This window comes from Xylocopa sonorina, chromosome 3 (genome assembly GCF_050948175.1).
Source record: "Xylocopa sonorina isolate GNS202 chromosome 3, iyXylSono1_principal, whole genome shotgun sequence".
NCBI classification, from domain to species: Eukaryota; Metazoa; Arthropoda; class Insecta; order Hymenoptera; family Apidae; genus Xylocopa; species Xylocopa sonorina.
In genome coordinates this window covers 15523717-15546616 of record NC_135195.1, presented here as the reverse complement: position 1 = coordinate 15546616, position 22900 = coordinate 15523717, and the positions used below count along the sequence as shown (strand labels likewise).

Here is a 22900-nt window from a genome sequence, read left to right as displayed (position 1 = left end):
TCGAGGTGGAAGCGTGGGATATGATGAAACGCGTTGGAGAAGTCGCGTACACGTTGGTTCCAGGGTTATCGAGGGGGTGGGGACGTATTTACTCGACGTACCCTCGCCGCCTGCGAAACGACCAGATTCGTTGCCAGCGTGAACGTGGTGCTCGTGCGTACTGAAACGCAGGAAAAGACGGTAGACAGGAATATCGTGGCGACGATAAAGGTAACGGGAGACGAAGGTCGACTGTGGCGGCGTGGCAGAGTCAGGTGGTTCCGATGGAGGCTAAATAAAGCACGGTCGCAGTCCGTCCGCGGCTGTGTCCCAATTAAGACCGATTTTCTCCGGTTTCCTTTCCGGTATTAGTGTCACGGTGAGCGCGCAATCTCGGAATCTACGGGTATTGTGTGCCGGCCGTTCGTCCACTTTACAATCCGCTCTGCCATGAATATTACATGGCTTCTTACCCAGCGGAAAGATAATTGTCAAGGAGCTCTAAATACGGCCAGCGATGCCCGGGTGGACAGAGAATGCATAATACATAAACGCGACGAGAGAACGAAAATTTACGACGCGCATGGCCGCTAATCCGACTCCCGGAGGTAACGCCGGCTGAATTAATTTGTCCCAGTTACTAAGTACCCGTTCTGATCGCGTGTCCGCGGTTCCTCGACAGTTCTCGCCCCATTTCGAATAGAACCAAAAACTCGCGTCGAATCGTCGCGAGACACGGAGAAACGGAAAAGAGGAGAAAAAAAAGAGAAAAAAACACAGGAAGGGTACGGGAGCGAACGCTTAAGGGCAATATGGCGGATGAATCCGTGGTACGCGCGGTAACGCAAGAGCGCATTAGCGTCGGCGCACGGGAACCCGCGTAAACGATACGATCTCCGCGAGCGGCCAGATACGGCTATCCTAACCGCTTGGTACTTTTTGCATCCGCGGTGAACACGCGCGCGTCCCCTCGCCGCGGACCCTGTCACAGGTATACCCATACGCTACGGTGATTTATATACAGTTTATGATGTCCGCCCGTGCGGCACGGGGCGCGGCGTCCTCCACTTTCCGGCTACCAGCCTGCTCGCTCTCTAGTAATAGGGGTACGGGGCCGTTTTCTGGCCCCGAAAACCGGCAGTGGATGGCCTAGCCTCGCGGGCACGACCCATTTCCCGGGCATAAATCAACGTTGACACGCCGTACGGGCCTGGCGTCGTTACGGCGTTTTCGAACCCGGCCATTACATCGACGGGACCGCTGTGACCTGTAATTAAGCCGCGATTACGTCCGTTCGATGAGGCCCGCGTTCTCTGACGAGAATCCGAAATTCGATTCGAGGTACGTAGAGGGTAGAACCGACGATACCAGGAGTGTGGCAACGTGAAACGCGAGCAGAAGCGAGAACTTTGGTTACGGGAACTGCGACCAGGCTGGTTGGTTATTCCGTTCGTGCTCCAAGATTGTCGCGGCGTGCTGTAATCAGATAATGCTCGTGACCCTCGGAATTGAATTACAATTTAGAAAGACGCCGCGCAGGTGGACGCGCCGTGACCAGGAGCGTCCTCTCTTTAAACGGGGACGGACTGGAGCGGAACAACCCCTGGCGTAACCTGGCAGGTGTGGGAATTGAAACGTGGCTGGGACGCGTTGCAAATTGCCCATCGTCTAATAACCCGCGTAACGACTCGAGCCTTGTTTTTATCGCGACGCGTGTCTCATTGCGATCCGTCGACGAGTTTCTGTGACCGCAAAATCGATTCGCTTGACGCCGAGCGTGAACGCGATGGTCGATGGTTGTTCGAATCGACGAGATTTCGAGGGAAACACAGTGGAAAGAGTGCGATAAACGAGATTTGCGTCGACGAGCAGGACGAGGAACGTCTGAAATCAGTTCGCGCGGCGGTGGTGCACGGGAATTTCGCCCCGGATAAACTTTTCAATCCCGCGGACCTCCGCGGCGCTGACGAATTGCGAACGGCCTCGCTGTGACAGATGGATCTCCCTGTCGGCCGGCTACGTCCGCCCCTTTTCGCGATCGTTCCCGCCCGGCGAACCGCTAATTTTCTCGGACAACCGCAAAACCGCAAGAATAATAACACCCTCCGGTTCTCGGAGTGGCCGCATTAAAATGCACCAATAACAATCGTTAACCGGGGCGAACCCTGTGATTACACACGGATAAATCTCGCCGCGGTAGTCAACGGAGATCTAGGATCTTCTCTAGGCTGGGTTTAAGTATCTTTTCGACCGTCAGAGGGACCACCGTAGAGACACCCCTTCCCACCTCGTCCTTTCATACATTTTTAATGAACCCTCCTTTTTCGCTGGGTTTCGCGAGCGGATCGCATCGATCAAATCGGTCCCCGTGCGAGACTCCGGATTGAAAGACCAGCCTACGCGCTTCAGCGATTTCAGCGGTGCAAATTGGTCCTCGTGGTCTCTCTCAACCGAGATGACGAGCGAGCAACGCGTACTGGAGGACGTTGCGGAATGTTCGCGACGCGCGAAATGGAAAATCATCGGGAAACCTATGACCCGCGGAAGGACTCGCTCGGCAGCGTCGATTAACCGTCGATTTTTCCGCTCGCATCGAGGAATCGGCCGCGGCAGCGGCGCGTCGTCGTTTATTACTTGAAATTTATGCAGCTATTACGGATCCTCGACGCCAGGTGTCCGTGTGGCAAACGCGTGGCCCGCGAAGCCTCCTTTGACCCTCACGTCCTTCCATCCGAGCTTTTTTTCCAGAACCTTTCTCCGCGGTCCGCTCCTCCGTCCCGACGCGCTGGAGGAGCTGGTTTTTGTCGCGTACGGAAGCGCGTGTCGCCATTACTTAATAAAAGATAGCTTTTATAATTTTAAGTTGCTCGATAATTGCAACTCTTTAACCACAAAGCGTCAACGCGATGGATATCGAGCAATCCTCGAACTCGACGAATTTATCTTCCAGTCGCCTCAAATAGTAACTGAGAGTAGACGGTTCACGCAGAACTTGCGGAAAACGTAGCTTGCATCCAGCGAAAGGAACTCGTGCAACCTAATAACCCGTTATTAATCAATCATCTCCTAATAACCGCGCGCGGGTTCACCAGAGAAAGTTGAGAGAACTGGAAACAGAATGGTGGATCGGATACGGTGTTCCCCGTCACGTGTATCGGTGGAAAAATCGATTTAAGGGTTAAAAAGTGGCTGGAACGGTAATGCCACTGTTGGTAGCTGCAGCGATGGAGTCGAGAGGATGGAAGGCAGAAGAGAACTGGTCCGTTCGCTAACGGACACCCCGGCTGCCAATTTCCAGAGCGCACGCAACCAGCTGGTCATACTTTATTTACGATATAATTGAGACATATCGAAAGCCCAGACACAGGCGTCCAGTTGGAGCGTTCCTACGGAAGCGTCAGAAAATGGCCGATACGCATCCTGGCTCAGCGTGGTAATAACGCGAGAAGTGTTTCGTTCGATGAATTAGACTCGATACGAGTGCGATTTGTAGTAAGTAAACTGTGCGAGTCGCAGCAATTACGAGAACAGAATCGTGTAGCAGAACACGCGAAGCTCGAGTTAAACGGCGTCGTACAGCGGGGCTGAAAATGGAAATCTGGAATATCGCAAATAAACACTTATTCAAGTTTTCAGTAAGCAGCCAATTTAGAAAGCGATTTAAACGGATTGCCGGGGCGCCGCGAGGACTACGACCAAGGCTGGAACGGCGGGAGTACGCGCGGCGAGGGCAATTTCTCCGGGCAATCTGTTGCGTTGTCGGGCGAAACGGAAAGAAAGTAAATTTTCGCGGAGATTTCCGCGCGAGCCCGGGAATAACTCGTCGGAAAGTTAAATTTTAAAAGCGTTTAACGTCCCCCGACCCTCGCCGACTCGTCTCTGTCTGGTTGGCCCCCTCGCGGCCAAGAATACCTGGGGTGCGAAGAATATAACCCACTTCCGAGCGGTCGTCAAATTTTAATATTCCCTGGCATCGATTTTCCATCCTGACGCGGTGATTTTCCAAACGAGGTCCCGCGATAGCTGGAATAAACCACGGTTGCGCCAAACCAAATCCCTTCTACTGCTCTCCTCTTCGAGATTACAATTCCAAGACTCGCAAGCTCAACTCTTATCATATACTCCTTTTACAATTATAAAAAAAAAAAAAAATATGAAACCCTCAGAACTCGATCGATACCTCACTTTCCATTTACGCGACGATTACTCCCCAGGACGAAAATCATCAGGAGGTGATTAACGAGGAATCAACAAAGACCGTGCTAATAGACCAGGAAATAATTAATGTCACCCTCGAAGTAACCCGCGATACCACCAGTGCCGGTTCCCGTGTCCCGTCAACCGGGGGAACAAAGAACATTTTCCTCGATGCTCCGCGGAGGGTTAAGGTTATAAATAGTCCGCCTTCGGGAGGCAGTAAAGAAGAAGCGACTGCGGAGGGCGAAGTTGCTCGGAAGGAAACGAGAGGGGGAGGTTGGGAGAGTTTGTCAGCGCGAGCCAAATGAAATTGTATTAAAGTTTCACCTCGTGCCGGGCTCGGGACGAGTGTGGCGGAGGGGTGGAGAGGATCCACGGCGTGTCTTGGGGTGGCGCGTCGGTGGATAGGGACGGGTGGAACGCCAGGGAACCGAGCGAAACGACCCGGCCAGGATATTAAAGCTTGTCGCTTTAGGACAAAATGAAGGCAAGAGTTCGGCGCGCCCCGGCCTCCGAACAACACTCCCTCGACACTCCGCTTGGAACCCGTCCCTGGAAATATGAGATCCTTCGAAGGATACGCGCCGTAAACTGTTTTTATACCTTAATACGTATTTATGCGCCGCCATCGCCACGCCGCCCCGGATGGGATCCGTCCGTGCTCCTTATTAACGCGTACGAACTTCCTGCGGCATCGCGAGCCGTGCCAACTTTCGGGGTTGCTACGTACCTTGCGGAAATTCGCCGGAATTCCTGCGCGATGCGTTCGAAGGAACGAAACGAGATCGCGACTCGAAGATTGAAAATCTCTCCGTTTCTACTTTTCTCGACCGCCAGTTGTCGTAATTCTGAGAATTAACACCGTCTCTCGCAACGAACTGCTCTCTCACTCTCTCTCTCTCTTTCTTTCTCATCGCTAAAAAGGAACGGTTCCACGCTCGCGACGAGAGGCAGGGAAAAAAAGCGGGACGATTCCGGGCCCGATGAATAATGCACGCGGAGCGCGCTGTGCAGCCGCGAGCGACATTATTCCCGGCGTTTCCCGAAGGAAATTAGGAAACACGGAGCAAACGCAACTCTGTATACCTGTATCGCGGCGAGGCCAGTCACAAATGTAATATTCACGGAATAATACAACCGTCGACGAGGCATCCGCTCCTCTTTCCCCTTTTTACGCTCCCGTTTCCCGTCTCTGGACGTTTTAATAGAAACCGCGGCCCAAATACCGTCGCGGAATTAAACTATGGACGTCCAGGGGGTGCGCGACGCTTCCTGCGATTTTTTTTCACCTCTCATGCAAATGGACCGGTGCACGCACCGAGGATATTATACCCACGAAGCTTTTTACACCACAATTTCTTTCATTCCAACAATCGTATCCGTCGATAATTTGCATTGGTTACGTATTTCTACTTGGTTGCTTGAATCTAGGCTGTCCAATTCAAATCGAGGATCGAACGTCGTTTCCGCCACTGTCGAAGGTACGAAGAAAATGGTCGCTCGTGGAGCAACACGTTGGTTCGAGCCGGCCCGTAGCCGATTTGTCCCTGCCCGCGATGGGGATCAGCCGGACACACGCGAGCACGCATCCTGCGCGAATATGCGCGCGCGGCTCGTTAATATGCGCTGGTATACGGGTCTGATTACGCGTAAGCTTTCTCAAGCCCAGCCCTATCTGGGCTCATCGGAGCCGGGAGAACCTGATACGGCCGCGACGGTTATGTATATCCGTGCAGAAGTTCACAAAGACGCGAACCGACGTCTCAATTTTTTTCCGTCGCAGATAAGATTGTCCCGGGTCGCCAGGACGACCGGACGTTACCCTTGCCGCGAGTCGATCCACCAACCGTCGCTGCCTCTACATGCAAACCTGCAGAAACGCTTCGTCCTGCAACGCGTGGACCATTTTGGCAGCCGTTTCTGCGTTTCGAAGGATAATCACGAACGAGGAAGAATCACTGACACATGGATGACACTCGAGTGACACTGGTGACATACGAATAGACTGCAGAAATCTTGTAAAGGGTGGCGTACGTGATTCTGAGATCAGTTTCTAACTTCGATTCGAAACTGGACCGATAATCGATTTAGATTAACTTCGAGATCTCTCGATCGCGCGGAAAATAATGAACTCTCGTAGCGGAAGCACCACCCCCGATAACTCGATCCCAAAGTCCACCACCGCGGTAGTCGACGCTCGGTTCCGTCATCGAAGAATTCCCGGGCAATTTATTTTTTGCTCGCAAATCATTTTGCCCATTAGTCGGACAGAGGTAGAGGAGGGAAGAAAGGGCGGCCGCGAGGGGCAGCTGTCGGGGCGAGCGGGAGGTGGCAGGCAAGGAGACGCTGGAACGAAGGGTAATCCTTCTGCTGATGTGTGTTACGAGGTCCACCCGCCCGCGCACTTATCATCACCGAGATAATGGAGTGGGCGGTACACACGGAGGAGAGATGCTGGACGGTTCCCTGGGCCCGGACGAGCGATTCCCGCAACAAAAACCGCCACTCAACGACCCTGGACCGACTCGCACGACCATAAAATCATCCTAGTTCTCCGCCACCCCGCCCCCTTCGCTCTCTTTCCCTTCCTCTGGCTCTTCTTCTGTCCTCGCGCGCGAACGCGCACCTACGTAACAGTGGTCGTCGATCGAACGAATGTTCCCACACGAGCAGACCTCGCGTTCCTCGGCTTAACTCACCGCAGTTACGATCTAATATTGTCCAGCTGTTCCCGTAATTGCAGACGTTCGATAGATATTCGCGAACAAGGGTAAAGCGTCGACGCGAACGCGAATACGAACGAGCGTCGGATCGCGTGCAGGACTCTTGCCTCCTGATCTTCAGCGATGACAAGCCCAGGAGGACTCCTCCTCCTTCTCCTCTCGCTTCGCTCTTTCGTTCTCGAGTCCCTTTGATTCCGCCTCGGCACTTTCGGCCTCGTTATCTTCGCATCTGATAATCGCCTTTCTGTCGTGCTCGATTCAACGCGAGTCGACGGGGTGGTTGGGCTTGAGCGTCGGTTCCGTGACCCGTCTTCCTCGACCGTCGCGATCAGGTGGAGTAGACAGTGATTTCTAGTAATACGAACGCCATCGTAGAATGTTATGTTTATATGTACAAACGAAGAATTTTGAGCCTTGTCTTAAGGATGGGTTCTTAATGTTCGTCACGTGCGCAAATTTCACAGATGGCAGCACTATACCGTGTCGCTTGCGCCTTTTTTACATTACAAGAAACATAGATTTCAATTTGCTTCAGCGACATCAAGAATTCGTTGGTTCAAATTATATAAAAACTCTTCTATTATATTCTCGAGCAGTTTCATTCGTTCCCTCGATCAAGCACACGGTACATCCCTCCTTGGTTGCGAGGGAAGCACGTCCTCGGAGGGCACAGGGCTTGCCGTTCGATCCGTGGATGTTCATTGGCTCGAAAATTTTAATAACCCGAGCAACGATAGGTCGAAAGAGTACGCATGTCCAGTAGAGTGTCACCAGCGTGGCGACACGCGCCCCTGGTGACACAGCGTCCCTCCATCCCTCCCTAGCGCTACACCCCCTGGCTGTGTCGCTCGATTCATCGTGTCACAGAACAGGGAGGACCTAGCCGGAGTCCCGTCGAGGCTCCCGCGCAGGCGCTCTGCCCTCCAAGAAGTCCAGAGACACCCGTTGCTCTCTTTTTCCTTCGAAAAACGTTCTCCAACTACCCTCGAAGCATCAAGGACGCGTGCACCATCGCTAATTAAAATAAGTTCGATCGAAGTACGCGAACGCGTTCGACGTTGTCATCGAAAATGCACTCGTCGTACGCTGTATCGATGGACGACGATTGTTTCGCGTTGCAAAATTAAATACGAACGGATCTGGTGAAATTTTGATAGCTATCGCGTCGTTCACCACGCGCCACGGAGGATGCAAGAAATCGCTGAGGAAGGATCCAAAGACGTTCATCTAGCGCGGCAACGGAAGAATGGAAACAAGTAGTCTACCATAAATTGGAGAGGAACGGTAGCATAAAGTAGCGCTGGCGGCGGCGGCGGCAGAGGGGGTGGAAAAGGTGGAAGACGAAGATCCGTTGGAGGACGGATGAGGTGACCCGGGAGAGAGAGGTACTCGACGGAGTCCAACGTAGTCTCTTGGATCGATACGAACGGCGCGCGCTGTGTCCCCGTCTGCCATTGGTCATAGCAAAACCTAGACGTGCCCGGTTTTCTCCTTTCCTCCCGCCCTCCCCCTTGTCCTCTTCGCCCTCTTCCGGTCAACCACCCCTTGGACTCTACAGTAGCACTCCATTTATCCGAGCCCCGTTTATTCCAATGAAATTTTACTACCGTAAACCGTCTCTCGTTTGTGACACGCGTGCAGTTTCTTTTTCCTTCATCCACTTCGTTCGAATAGATTTATGGAATTTATTACTGAAAAATTTACCATTCTTCCATTTGTAACATTTTTTCTCTTTCTGTATCGTCTAGTCTAGAGTCACTTCGGTTAATAGTTCATCAGCGTTCGATATTAGATTATTTATAGACTAGATATTTGTCGTCTAACAGTTCGCAGAGTTGTGTCAAGATGATGGACAACCTTAAATCCAACGTTACTCTGAGTTTTCTTTAAATGTACTTTGTAATTAAATTATTTTGCTTGTCACTAATGTATCACCTGTAATATTAATGATCCGAGTGTTTCACATAACTACATTGTCCCTCGACGTGTTCGAGTAAATGGAGCTCTACTGTATCTATATCTAGTCGACCTGGAAAAGCTCGACGAACCTTCCCCCTTTAACTCGTGTCTGCTTTATCCTCGCTCTCGGAATACAGAACACTGTTCTCCAGCATTTGTGCCTCTCTGTTTGTCAAATACGCTCTTGGCTGTTTCTATCCGCGTTCTTTTTTTTTTTCATTTTTAACGCACCACAGTCAGATTGGTCTGTCAATAGTTATCGTACACCTTGTACGCGGTCGACGATAGAAAGTCGAGAGACGAAATCGAGGCGATCGAGTTGAAAGTAGATTAACAAACGAATGAAGATCGAACGGATCTTCTTTCGCGAGGAACGAGCAGAGTAGAAACAGGTCGGGTCTGGATAGATAGAAGTCGATGATGAACAACGTTACGTTACAGTAGATGGAGTACGATCTTTAAACGAGTCGAGAGTCCATCTTTCGATGCAACATCGCGTTACCAACGGAAGCTGAACACGAGTCCTTCAAGGCATTGAATAACGCGATACTACCAGGCTCGCAAAAAATACGCGAACGATAAGTCGCGAACAGAATCTTTATCCTTTGATGAATAGAATTTCCGTTATGTTGATAATCTTCGTTACCAAGAAGCTAACAACACGTCTAATTACGCGTCGAGTTACTGTTGCGTAACAAACTTTGCAGCGAGTCATCGTAACGACGACCATTCGTCAAAGTGACGCGCGTGAGACCACGGGAGGAATTGTCAATCTAACAATCTAGAAGCGGGGAACGCGTGTAACCTTCGAGTCGGCCGATTCAATAATGGAGTGCCTTCGTCTGACGACGGGTCGTCCACGATTTTAAACTAATTCTCATTTGAAATCTTCCATCGACTATTCGTATGTTTTTGAAACGCTGATTAAGCTACATAAATAGCCGCGGCAGCTTGACATCTGGCAACGTTATTGATCAGACACGGCTGTCAACGAGCAGCCTCGAAAGGCTTGGAACGTCGTACGAGGACATTCGGGGACGACTTTGGCCGCGATGGCGGCGTGTGTGCACCTCCGCTCGGAAACGGCCGTTGAATATGGATGAGTCCGAGTCTCATGCTCGCTACGCGGAGACATAATTGCCTTAATTAACGCTAATATGTTAAGTCGCGCTGGCTTCTTTTGTTCATCGCCATACTGCGAGTCGGCGGGGACGCTCGTTCACCGGTTAGATCACCGGTGTACGCGGCTGCACGTGATTCCTGCTGATAACTAGGCTATCCGTATGAAATATCGACGTTTGCGTCCGAGATACCAAGATAAGGCTGGATGCCTCCGATGTTTAATTGCTGGAGAAGCCGCGATCGCTTATAGGCGGTAATTGCCGGTGTCGTGTGTAACACCGTTCACCGGATCGTAGGAAAGAGCTCGCTGGTTTCGCTCAGGGAGAATAAAATATGAACGCCACGTACGCAACGGTATCGCTATCCGATGCGTCGATTAGGGACACTGATTTTAGGAGGATACAATTCAACGAATTTAAATGCGAAATTTTATATCCATCGCTATTCGCAACAGTCTGCGCTTAAAACCTGCACTGCGTACGACTTTACTGTTACAAACGAGCCACGTAGCTTTCCTCCGATTACACGCAATTAATTTTTATAGCCTCTTGCATTATTTATGATCAATTGAAAATTACGTTGCAACGAAAAAGAGCGATAAAGTGATCGATAAAAAAAGGAAAGAAGCTTCGCTCGTCGGCATTTTCCTGGTTAGGAGAAGTAACGATGATTCGTCGACGAAACGCGATCCCCGACGGATCTGGCCTGTTCCTCTCCCATCTTCGGTTCGTCTGCGACGCGAGAGAGTTTATCGAACTTTCGGCCGGGGCAGACGTTAGTCGCGGCGCGACTCGAGGCTGCGCTCGCTCGCGTTTTCTTTTACGAAACGAACGGAATGCATAAGTATTTCCGGCGGTGTCGGGGCCCGCGCAGGGAGGATTCCCCGATGCGACTTCCGGCTGCGAGGCGAGCTAGTGTCCCTAATTACCGTGTCGGTTCATGAATACGATTGCCGCGCGACGCGGCTCGCCGCGGCACGGAAGCTAGCGTGGCGTCACCGGTTGTTACTCCGCTCATGAATTTATGTATCTGCATTCTCGAACGCGGTTCGAGGCGAACCCGAGCCAGAGGAGGACGTCGGACGACGTCGGTGAAGAAGAAGGATCGTCCTCGCTCCCGGTCCCTGCCCGCTTCCTTTTACCCTTTGGCACGCCTCGGTGCCCCCGGAACGGTGTCGCGGATTCGTGCCGACCGGATGGACGCGACGGTTGCGCGGTACTTTATGTACGATGGTCCACGTCGCTGGAATTGTTGGCACGCCAAGGAAAAATTCTCTTCTTTCCCCCCAAGGAGCCACCTCAGCGAGTGTAAATATTCAGGAAGGTTCACCACGTCGATTAGATTGTAAAAAATATTTCTATTTTAATTTTCAACACTGGCTGAATTTTTTACTAAAAGTTAACTACTCTGCTGATTTCATACTGCGAGCTAACTTCACTTGCCAAGTCCATTTTTGCGGAACTTCAGTTTAACTTCAACTTAAAGCGGACGAAGAATTCGAGCGGCGACCAAGAGTCGCCCTCACGAGCGACCAAGGGTCGATCCGTCGCTTTCGCATACGTCTCGCCATCGCGTACGAGGTGTTAGCGAGGAGAGAATCTTTTAATTTACCGAGGAATCGAATGATCGGAAAGGTGAGATCGTGGGTCGGGCGCGCGTGCACAGCTCAGACGCTGCAGAGTGTATTATATGGGTGGAAGCCAATTATTCGTGCGGCTGACCCTGAAGGCAATGATAACTGCGGGCGGCGCATAATTTTGAGCACCACGAGCCTGCCGCGGCAGTACGTAACTCTGCCGGACTTGTAATGAAGATATAACCGAGCCGACTGCCGAGACATCTTTACGTCCGAGAATGCCTGGCTTGTTACTCGCTTATGATGTCGAGGACTGCGATACGCGGCTCTTCCTGTCCTCCTTCGGTACGTTCGACGTCCCCGTGGTTCGCCAACGGCGATCCCTGGCGGCGATTTCTTCCCTTGTACCCCTGTGTCGAGACAGTCTTCGCGCGTCGTATTCAAATTATCGAAACGGTGGACAGAGGAAGAGAGAAGCCCCGCACGTCGATAGCGTTTCCGGTAAATTTTCTGGGGAACGTGGAGAGATTAACAGCGTACACCGTACGACTGGCGAGGTATGGCGTGCGATGGTATTGAGACGTCGGATGAAATTGGAATTGTTGTCTGGGGAGTATAAAATCGGAATGGCGCCGTTTGTGGCGTCGTTTGATGGACAGTTGTGGTTTACGATTTTCTAAGCATTTAAACTGCTCGTGATTTATCGAGACACTTACGGTGGAGTGGACACGTTTAGTATAGACGAGTCGTTCTAAGTTCGCGCCGCGCTCCAAGCGGATTTCATAATTCACGCGTGTGTATTAAGAGCGGCTCGAAATAGAAATGGCCAATTTTTTTCCATTCGCCCTCGTTTTCATCGAGGCCTCCGCGTTCTACAGCGACGAACGTCACTGCGAGGGTATTCAATTTTTCCCCCCCATTTACAAACTGAACGTCAACGCGAATTCGCGGCTGAATCGCGTTCGTTTTTCATTATCCGGTACCCACCGCTGTCGTCGCGGGTGGGACGCGAATTATCGCAGGCACGCGACGGGAGGGATGATTAACGGTTACGCGAGCTCAGTTTTCCGAAGACAATTATTTAACTCGTCAATATTGAGCAACGTTCAATTAGAGGGAAATCGAAATGAACACCGCGCCGTACACAGTTTCGTCCCGACGCTGATACAGCGATACCCGCGTCGGTTTTAAATCCCCATACACGACGTCCGCCGGTACGCAAATGGAAATCTGTCGACGCGACGCGCTGGATATCGAATAACATTTATACGTCCGTAGGGACATCCGCGTTGAAAACCACGAGGGCTGCTTTTTTTCACCAAGATCGTCGAAACGCAACCTGAACTTGCTTAGCCATCACCAGCATCGATATACATTACTAAATACAATTTACTCTTGTCGCTAAAGTGTACATTCTACTCGAAGAATGTACATATGTGGTCGTGGAAACGTAATTCGAGGGTTAAATCCTCGTTAAAGAAGACTTATCTCGCCGCAGAGTGAACTTTCGCACAGTCGCGTGTTTCCTGCGTCCCCTTGCCCCAACCACAGCGTCATTTCCCTCCTCCCTTTCATCCCTCGGCCCGGTTGCGATGGCCAACAACCTGGGCCTGACGGCTGCGCGTAAAATTGGCCGGAACGCATTTTTCCATTAGGCCGGGTACCCGAGCCACATTATAAATTATAGGTGTACTCTTTATTGGAGAGCACGATGAAACGAGGGAACCGATACGCTCTCGCCGTTTTCCTCTCCACCGTGGAGGCTGTTCATGGGTCACGTTCGCGATCGTCGCGCCGATGGCCATCCCTGAAAAAGAAAACGGCTGACGCCGTACGGATTTCTGATGGGACGAAAGCAAATTTTCTTTTTCAAACTTACAGAGTAAAATTATTAGCCACCATTTGCGTCTACGATCTCAAGCATTGGATGCTTATAGACAGCATTTACGCAAACGTGTTAACATTTCAAACGTTATCCATTTTTCACGCGAGAAATGACAGGTGTTCATAGAGTTGTTTTAATTAACTCTCACGCAGAAGCAATGCTCGCGTGTTCTGACGCAACCTGTACAAATAGTATCGGCGATCCCGTAGGAAACACGGGCAGGATTGAATTAGACGACGCGCAATCCGTCAGGGATGCAATGGAATCACTTAGGGACGGCGTAAATGTCGCCGTTAAATTACGGTTAATGCCGCGGTGGACGTCACGAATCGTGGCGCTCGGTAATCGATGAACAAGCGAGCCCCGTCGGATTCCGTGGAAAACCGGCAAATGTGATTTTAATGCCAAGCGACTCGCGAGAGCCTCGTATTTTCCACGGGCGTGTCTCTAACGACCCGGCTCTCTCGATCGCCCGCGGCTACTTTTACCATTTTGTTACGTTACGTTAGGTTACGTTACGTTCAGTTCGCGGTTCACTGGTACACCGTGGCACATCTATTATGAACGCGAAGCGACTCGGGGCCACTTCGACCGGGAATTGTTGCAGCGGCTCTGTAAACCCGCCACGAGTGAAGCGTACGAAATTACGACTCGGATTTCGTCGAAACACGACGAATAAATCAGGAATCTTAAACAATTGGAGATCTTGAAAATTCGCAGACTTCGCGATCGATCGAAAATTGACTCCCTTCCACCCCCCCCCCCCCCCCCCCTCGTAATCTATCCCCTAACCGCGTCCCCTCGAACATAAAATTCCAAAGACGCTCCACTTTTTTACCTTTTTACGATTAGTAAACCACCCCCAAACGCAATTTTTCGTTTTATACCCTCGGTGGAGGAAAGAAAAAGGAAAAGAATGAACGCGCAACGGCTAATCCGTTAATGACCGGCAAATGAAAATATGAATATTTCCAGGGCGAGCTTTAAGAGGCGAGAGCCAAGGTACATCGCGTGGCACCGATTCCAGAGGGACTCCTCTCGTCGCATTAAAACGTTAACGATCCCAGGGGCTGATTCTCGCTCGGACGAAATACGAGACGCGTCGTTAGGGGGCTCCCGGTCGCGTTAATGACGAAATCTTTCCGTCCCCTTTTTTCCTCCGCGAGTCCCTCTCCCTTTCCGATGGAACTTCTTGCAACGCGGCTAAAAGGATTCGACAATAAACAACGCCTCTAAATTAACCTCGGCGTCGCGGTCAGAACGATTCCTAGTCGCCTAAAATCCAATCCATTTCAACCCCTCTTTCTAACGTATCCTCGTCTCTCTCTCTCTCTCTCTCTCTCTCTCTCTCTCTCTCTCTCTCTCTCTCTCTCTCTCTCTCTCTCTCTCTCTCTCTTAATTCTTCGATGTTCGCAAGAAAAATGAAGCTAAAAAATGACAGACACCCTTATTCTTGCAGAGCATCGAGAGACAGACAGTGGATCGGGAGCAGACCGCCCTACAGTCGCCCATCGACGCTCAAGGAACGCGGCTTATCGCAGGTTAGTGTACCTAATTACCCGTGCCGTTTCACGTCAACGATTTGCGGTGATTTACGGCGAAATTGTGGCGGCGACCTTCGTCCAGCCGGCGCTGGTTCCGGGACAGAAGGGAGATAGGGTTGGGTGGAAGGTAGGGACGCGCTCGGGAGGGGACAGAGGAACGAATCAGCTAAGCGGTCCGCGGGTAAAAAAAAAAAAAAGAAAAAGAAGAAACGCTAAAGGATTCGGTCATTTATCACGGCGTTGCTGCCCCCGAGGCAAAACGTGGAACGAGAAGGGGAGGAATATAATCCGTTGGACAGACTAATCGCGGACTAACTATCCGCGTATTATCTACAATAATTTCATGGTACCGGGTCGTACAGGGTGGGGGGTCCTGTATCTACGTCGATAATGGGCGAAATCTGCTTCGAAAAGCTCGCGGAAATGACGAATAGCTGACGAGTGCATGGGATTTGGAGGCGGTACGTTGCCGACTATTCACGTATTATCTACAATAATTTCATGGTGCACGGTTGAGGAATTACGGGGTCCTATGGTTGCAACGTTAACGGGCGAAATGTACGTCGAAAAACAGTGGAATGACGAATAGCTAACGAATAGAGGAACCTTTGAGCCGATGAGATAGCAACCATGCAGATGGTATCTGCAATAATGTTATGGTACAGGGGTCTATATGTCTGCGCCACGAATGGGCAGAGAGTGCGCATCGAAAAAAATGCTGGGATGACGAATAGGTAAGGGATACGTGCAACTTCGATATAGTTAGGGTACCAGTTCTATCCACGTTAATCGCAACAATGTTGCGACGTTAAGTTAGAGAACGATCGAGTCCAATATCTGCATCGATAATGGCTAAATGTAATTGAGATCGTTATTCTGTAACGTTCATTGGAATTGATCGAGGATCGTCGACTCGGAACGTGAACGTTTCGAAGAAGGTAATCGAATTGCCAAGTCCAAGCGGATTTCTTGACTATCGACTTGAAAATACCCGAAAGATAACGAGGCAACGTTAACGCTTTAGAAGACCGGAAGCAGCAGTAAACCCACAGAGTGCGGCGCAACGGAAATCGGTGTTTTGCTCGGTTTTTTTTTTTTTTTGTACTCCGTTTCGAAATAAAGAAAACCCCGGATATTTCGGCCATCGATCCGGGCTGGGATCAATTTACAGAGTGTACGCGGGTGTTTTGGTCAGCGAAACGCCCTCGGTCCCAATCCGTGGCCAGCTATTTTTGCACGTTGCGGTCTGCGCGCTCCTACCTGACCGCGTAAATATACCAGCCGGCCGTGCCGCTGCAATTTTGAGGCCTGTCACGCGTAAATAAAGTGAACTCGAGCGTGGAAATTAATTAGTGTACCGACCATCGGGGTAAAGTATAGGGAAAATCCACCGGCATTTAATTGACAAACAAATTTCATTAGCCCCGTTCGCGTTACACGCGTAAGCCCTGCCGTCTAATTATTACGCGTTTATTAAACTCCCAATCGCTCGATCGCCTCGTTCTTGTTACGATTCCAGTTAACGAGTTTCTTTTTTTCTTTCTGCTGAATTGTATATAATTCACGCGGATTTATTTCGTTGCGTGACGCATGGTTATAAATCATTAGTGTACGAAATTGAAAATGTAAAAAAAAAAAAGGAACCAACAACACACGGAGTTCCCAAGCGGTCACCCATCTAAGTACTATCCGTGCCTAACGCAGCTTAACTTCAGTGATCGGACGAGAACTGGTGTACACCTGCGTAGTATGATCGTTGGTTAAGACTGTAAGTTTCGTAACTGGTATATAACGAGCATAAAAGTGTCAAAAATGAAGAAATAATTTAGATAATAATTTAGCTATAGTTCGACGGTATCATAACGTGACTAATAACAATATAATTGCGGATATTGGTTAAAAGATACAAGGTGCCCAAACCACTGACTACGGAATAAAAAAATCGCTCCATCTAGTGTCATCTAGAGACATCCGCGGAAAGTATTTTCTACTCGATCGCTGTCGCGGTCCCTTTTATCTTCGTAGGTACGCGAAATGGAGAAATTGCGCGCGATTCAAAGAGTTACCATGCCACGCTACATTTGCGGATCAATGAGCGTAAAATGATTAAAAGAGGCAGGACAATCGGGGACATATGGAGGATCGTTGGGTGAGGTATACGCGTCGGGGTGCACATGTAACGCCTTCAAATTACAGAGTGGCCAGGGTCCATCCATCACGAGTGGGCCCCATGGGACGGTCCCTGCGCGCCGCCCCAACGTTTAAGTCGTTAGCAATTTCCTGCACGGGACTATTTTCGGACCCAAATTCCATATGGTCCGATAATATCCGATAATACAGCCGAGCAGCAGATTGGATAAAGGATGTTCGTTTTATTTCGTCGATAGTCGATGTCCGCTCGATCGGATTATCCGTTCGAGACCTGGTCTTTTGTAGAAATTTCGCGAACCTCCGGACTATAACTCGTGGATACGCCTCGATCTTCTTTGATCGAGAACCGCAAGATGATTTCGATAACAGTAATCTTCACAGAAAATGGTTTTGCCTAAGTAATTCGCTTTTAGGAGCTGTCCTAAGTTATAAGCTTCCCTCTGCAGATACGCTTTGGATCTAATTTCCAATCGTTCCCACTCGAGACTTTGCAAATCTAAAATACGAAGGCATCGGAACTCTACAATTTTAAAATTTCAAATCACTCAGGTTCTAAAACCGCGTAACTTTAAAATTATAAGATTCCTGAACACTCTGAACAATTTTATAGCTCTGGAGAGTTGAAGCTCTTTAAATTCTAATACTTTACACATTTGAAAATGAAGAGCATTAATTTTTACAACAGTAACTTAACATTACATATGTAATTCTAATTTTGCAAGGCCCTAAAACCCTATTCGCTCTATCTTCATCGACAGAAAGCTAGTTTACCAACGCAGGACGCGAATCGTTCGAAAGACTGATCACATCAGATAGCAGCACCACACGGAAGTCACAGACGTAACTCATTCGATAACACTTCCGGAGATTTAAAAAATTCGATCGATTAAACGAACCGTGCTTTTGCTTACTTTCTTAAGCTCGCTACTTAATGATGCACACGCAACGTAAACACCTTTTAGATAAAAAACCTGAAACGAAAACGATTTCTACGCAAACTACTATCGAAGCAGTCCACTCGAAAGAAAAAACTGTGCGAGACAGCAACGTAGAGACTGACGCGAATCACTTTGTGCCATCGTTCGCCTTCGAACGAAAAAAATTGCCGACGTATTGGGGTGTCGACGAGGATCCCGCTCCTCAATGGTTGATCGAGGAAGCCCTTGCCAGAGAAATTAATCTACCCAAGGAGTATGTATATCAAATTATTACAAAACTCGAAAAAGCCCTAAATAAGTTCAGCATTGTGCCTCCACACGCATCTATACTCGACACAATCCCCTTTAAGATATAAAAAACGAATAGTACAATCCCCATTTTCTACACGAAACAAAGGACAACTTTTTCACAACGACAGGTACAGCCAATCAGGTGAACTAACGCAAAATTTTCCTTTTTCACGCGCAACGAAATACGCACGTCGAATCGAATCAGCGCAGGGAGCAACGGACAAAAGGAAACGTATCATCGAACAAGGAGGTCCAGTGAGTTTGTGTAGAGTGTACATAAAAAGCGAGACGATTTTTAATTGAGAAAATCCAGCAATGTTTCTCTAGCCCGCTGAAAATTTTCGGGGAACATTCAACGGTATAGAAATGCGCCAGAATTAACGTAGCTGTGGGTTAATAAAATTTTTCTACGAACTTCTGTCTATACAGTAGAGCAGAGGGTAGGGGAGGAATAAATGGAAGTAGAACTAGGTATTCGATAAAATTCCGACACATAATTGTAACATACTGCCTGAGGGCTGGTGTAGCCATTTTGGTGAAAAATTTGGAACCCATTGAGCGCATTTCGCGTATCAAACTTTATTGAAATATTCTATTGAATAGCATTGCATTTATCAGAGTATTTCGATGGTATACTATTACAGATACGAAACGATCGTGTCAGAATTGGAGGCGAAGCTTGCTAAGACAAGAGAGGACCTCGAAGAAGCTTTAGAAGCAAAGTCAATCGTGAGAGAGAAATATAGAAAGTAATACATAAATGATAATAACTATAACTGAAGGGATATGCAGGGCGATTCACTACACGTGTGAGAAATTTTCACAGCTGAAAAGCAACAAAAAGTTCATATAAACCTAGGTCCGATTTGCAAAAATGGCAAAGAAAATCGAGATTTTTATCATGGAGCGCAGAAAAATTCACAAAAACTTCTTCATTCTCATCTTAATCTCTCATCCTAATTACAAAATTTTAGAATACTGCTAATTAAATAAAAAAATTCTTTAATTTTCATTGAGTAGAAAGAGTCAGATACATTATATCTCCCGCTTTGGACGTAAGAGAGAGAAAGATATATAAGTAAGCTATACGAAAGAGTGAAACAGATTTTGGTGACCCTACTCTAGAACCCCTGGTGCCATCTCTGTAAAAAGTGCTCAAACTGGTCGCACACAATTATCGACAGTCTTGAGGAGTTCACTTCGCTGTCGATAATGCTGAGCGACCAGTTTGAGCACTTTTCACAGAGATGGCGCCAGGGGTTTCAGAGTAGGGTAGGTAACATCTGTCTCACTCTTTCTTATAGCTTTCTTATATATCTTTCTCTCTCTTACCTTTAAAGCGGGAAATATACAAGAAATCGCAATAAAACTACTGAGATATAAAAAAAAGTATAATAAAACTACTAAAATATACAGAAAATTGAAATAAAACTACTGTAATATACAAAAAATTACAATAAAGCTATTGAAATATTCAAGAAATTACAATACCGATGGTCTCGTTTTGAAAATCGATCTACTGTAATGAGGTTTACGAAGTTCTGTTCTAAATCAATTTAAATAAAACTAATCTATGGCAGCCATTGGCTTCTAATTATTTATTCAATAATTGTTAATTGTATCATATCACTATATGATGCAATTAATAATTATATTTTAAATAAGTAGAACCCGGGTCTCACCACGTGGAGGTTGCTGCGAATGGAGACCCACCCTAACCGCGTCCCATCCACCCTCCTTTTATACAAGATGTTATTAAATAAAACCTCCTTTCAATGTACATTTGCAACAGGTTCGATGTTTAATCCTTATGCAAACGCACAGTGGAAGGAGTTTCATAAAGAATTATCGCGAGAAAGAATTGTTACAAATGAAAGGGAGCACAAATACCCTGCCTAGCCAATAATTGTTTCAATTTCAAGCCAATCAACCTAACTAGGAATATATGTCAACTTCAAAGAAGTGATTCCTACCTATCAATACGTCTAAGAATGTTTCACCCTACGTATGCAAAGATCTAACAGAACACAGTACATGAAGAACTTTGTATTCATCTCGTTTGTATTCAACTCGAAGTGTTTGCAAAAGCAAACAATAGAAAAGAAATTCTGAAGCAACAGAGGAAGAATATAACAGAAGATTTTGCACAGATGAACAGAGGCGATCGAATTTACAAAATGTAAGACAACATATGAGTGATCACAAAAGATGACAGAATTGAAAGCGCTGGAAACACTGGAACACCTAAAGTAAAACTGAAGACACTGGAACACCTAAAATAAAACTGGAAACACTGGAACACCTAAAGTAAAACTGGAAACACTGGAACACCTAAAATAAAACTGAAAACACTGCAATATCTAGAACAGAGATATACAACATACGAAACCATAACACAAATTAATAGATTACACAAGAAATATATCCAAAAAGATAGATATAATTAAAAGTACATATAACAATAATAAAATAATAAATAGGACAGGAAACGCTGCAATATCTAAAACAGAAATGTACAACAGGCAAAATATACATATATACACACACATGCACATATAAAGAAATGACATAGATGAACATTTATACAATAAATATGATATTTACCACTCAAATATTATTTTATAATATTTATACCTCCTTTTCGTATATCCTTTTCGTTGTTCATCTTTTTTGATTCATTATATGACCATACCTTCATCTTCGTAGCACCATTTAAAATATGTACATCTTGATGTCATATCACTTCAGTAAAACTGTAAGCTGCAACAAACTTATACTTTGGATTAGTAACAACTTATAAAAATTTGAGGAACAAACAGTATATATAAAATAAAGAAGGAAAAATATTGTTTTATCGAGATAGCATTATAAAAATGATGTATGTAATATGTAATAAGAATAATGTGTTTGGTTATAATGTACATTGATGTATTAAAAATAAAAATTTATATTCCATTCTATCTTGTTTCTTGTTAATTTTCATTAAATTAATTAAATTTTAATCTAATATACTTGTACTACATTTAATATACTTTGCGATTTTTGAAGCTTATGCATTCTGATATACAAAACACGCAATGGAATGTTTAAACATCAATCATAAATTAACATTAAATGAAAAGTTGTAAAAACCAGGAAATATCTATTCGTAGAAAATAATTACATCGTTTTGTAATATTTTATGACAAACACTCGATCAGTAGAGATATGAAATAGAGAAGACAAAGGCAAACCGTCTCTCATTATTATAATTATTAAGTATCGTGAATGAGGTATTCTTTCTTTTCGGTATCAATTTATTAAACGCGAAACAAAGAATACTTCATAATCAATCGCGATAAATGTGTTTCAACACATGTATTTCCAATAATAATATATTGAAACAGAAATTAGTAAAATTAATCGCGATAGCAGCCATGTTCGCAACTCTAATTCATTAAATATCAACTAGAGAACATTTAAAAAATCTAATCGCGGGGTGTGTCAGAAAAAAGCAATTCGCGAGCAGCCACCTCAAGGCGCTTTACTTAATTCGCAAACACTAATTTATACACCCATCATTTAAGCACGCAACGCTAATAAAAGAGATTTTTAAACAGTGATCTGCATAGGTGCAAGGTCACCACGGTGCAATGTAGCCCTTTGGCTACTGTGGTGACTCTATGCAAGATTACACTTCCATAGCGCAAATGGAAGATTTCATAAGATGCGATATCGCACCCTGGTGCGACGTAGCTCCTTTGGCTACGGTGGTGATCATGTTTCCACAGAATAAGTGGAAGATTTGGGCTTCATTACTTCGCAACACTATCGATAGACGAAAAACGCGTCATTCATTAACGCAACTCTAAATGGACTTAGAGACTTAACAATCGAAGACTATTACTTCTATAGAAAACAAGAAGATGCAATTACTCGCGACATGTGTAAATCGTAACACTATAAAACCAATTGAAAACCATTGGTACACATATTAAAATAGCAAAAAGAATTGAATCTTATTCGCGAGACAAATATTAGCAAACAATAATTATATATTCAACAAACAATCGCGATCTCATGATTCGCAACGCTAAAAGAGCAACACGATTATTATTTTTACGCAACTCTAATTCAAAGCGCGATATATTAATTAATACGCAACTGTAAGAAAAATCGCGATCTGGAGGTAATCGCAACTCTAATAACAATCGCGATCTGGATTTATTCGCAACTCTAATAAAAATCACGACCTAAAGTTAATCGCAACGCTAAAAAAATCGCGATTTGGATTTACTCGCAACTCTAATTGGAACCGTAATTAATCATTCGCAACACTACAATGGAAACCGCGATTTGCCCAACATATGATGGGCCAGCATTCTGCTGGCTAAAATATACTACTACACAAATACGAGCATAGTGACAAAGTAGTAACAAAGAATGACTTTGCATTCAGAGAGTTACTTCCAAATGCATAGTCATTAGTAGTTGCCCTCTTCTCCGGGCCTCTTCGGCATATAGCCTCTTCTTTCTTCGGGCATGAAGCCCAGAAT

The 22900-nt window shown here is 46.8% G+C and overlaps 1 protein-coding gene and 1 non-coding gene across 2 annotated transcripts in view; one reads left to right on the top strand and one right to left on the bottom strand.

Annotated features, from left to right (window-relative positions):
* Nucleotides 1-22900, top strand: part of LOC143422370 (uncharacterized) — a 145996-nt gene that overhangs the window by 110672 nt on the left and 12424 nt on the right. Inside the window, exons 3-6 of the mRNA XM_076892944.1 lie at nt 14901-14982; nt 18099-18308; nt 18575-18620; nt 19010-19114. Coding sequence (XP_076749059.1) covers nt 14901-14982; nt 18099-18308; nt 18575-18620; nt 19010-19114 — 443 coding nt within the window. The remainder of the gene's footprint in view (nt 1-14900; nt 14983-18098; nt 18309-18574; nt 18621-19009; nt 19115-22900) is intronic.
* Nucleotides 16627-16746, bottom strand: LOC143422568 (5S ribosomal RNA). Its single transcript, XR_013101741.1, has one exon. It is a non-coding gene; the product is annotated as a 5S ribosomal RNA (ribosomal RNA).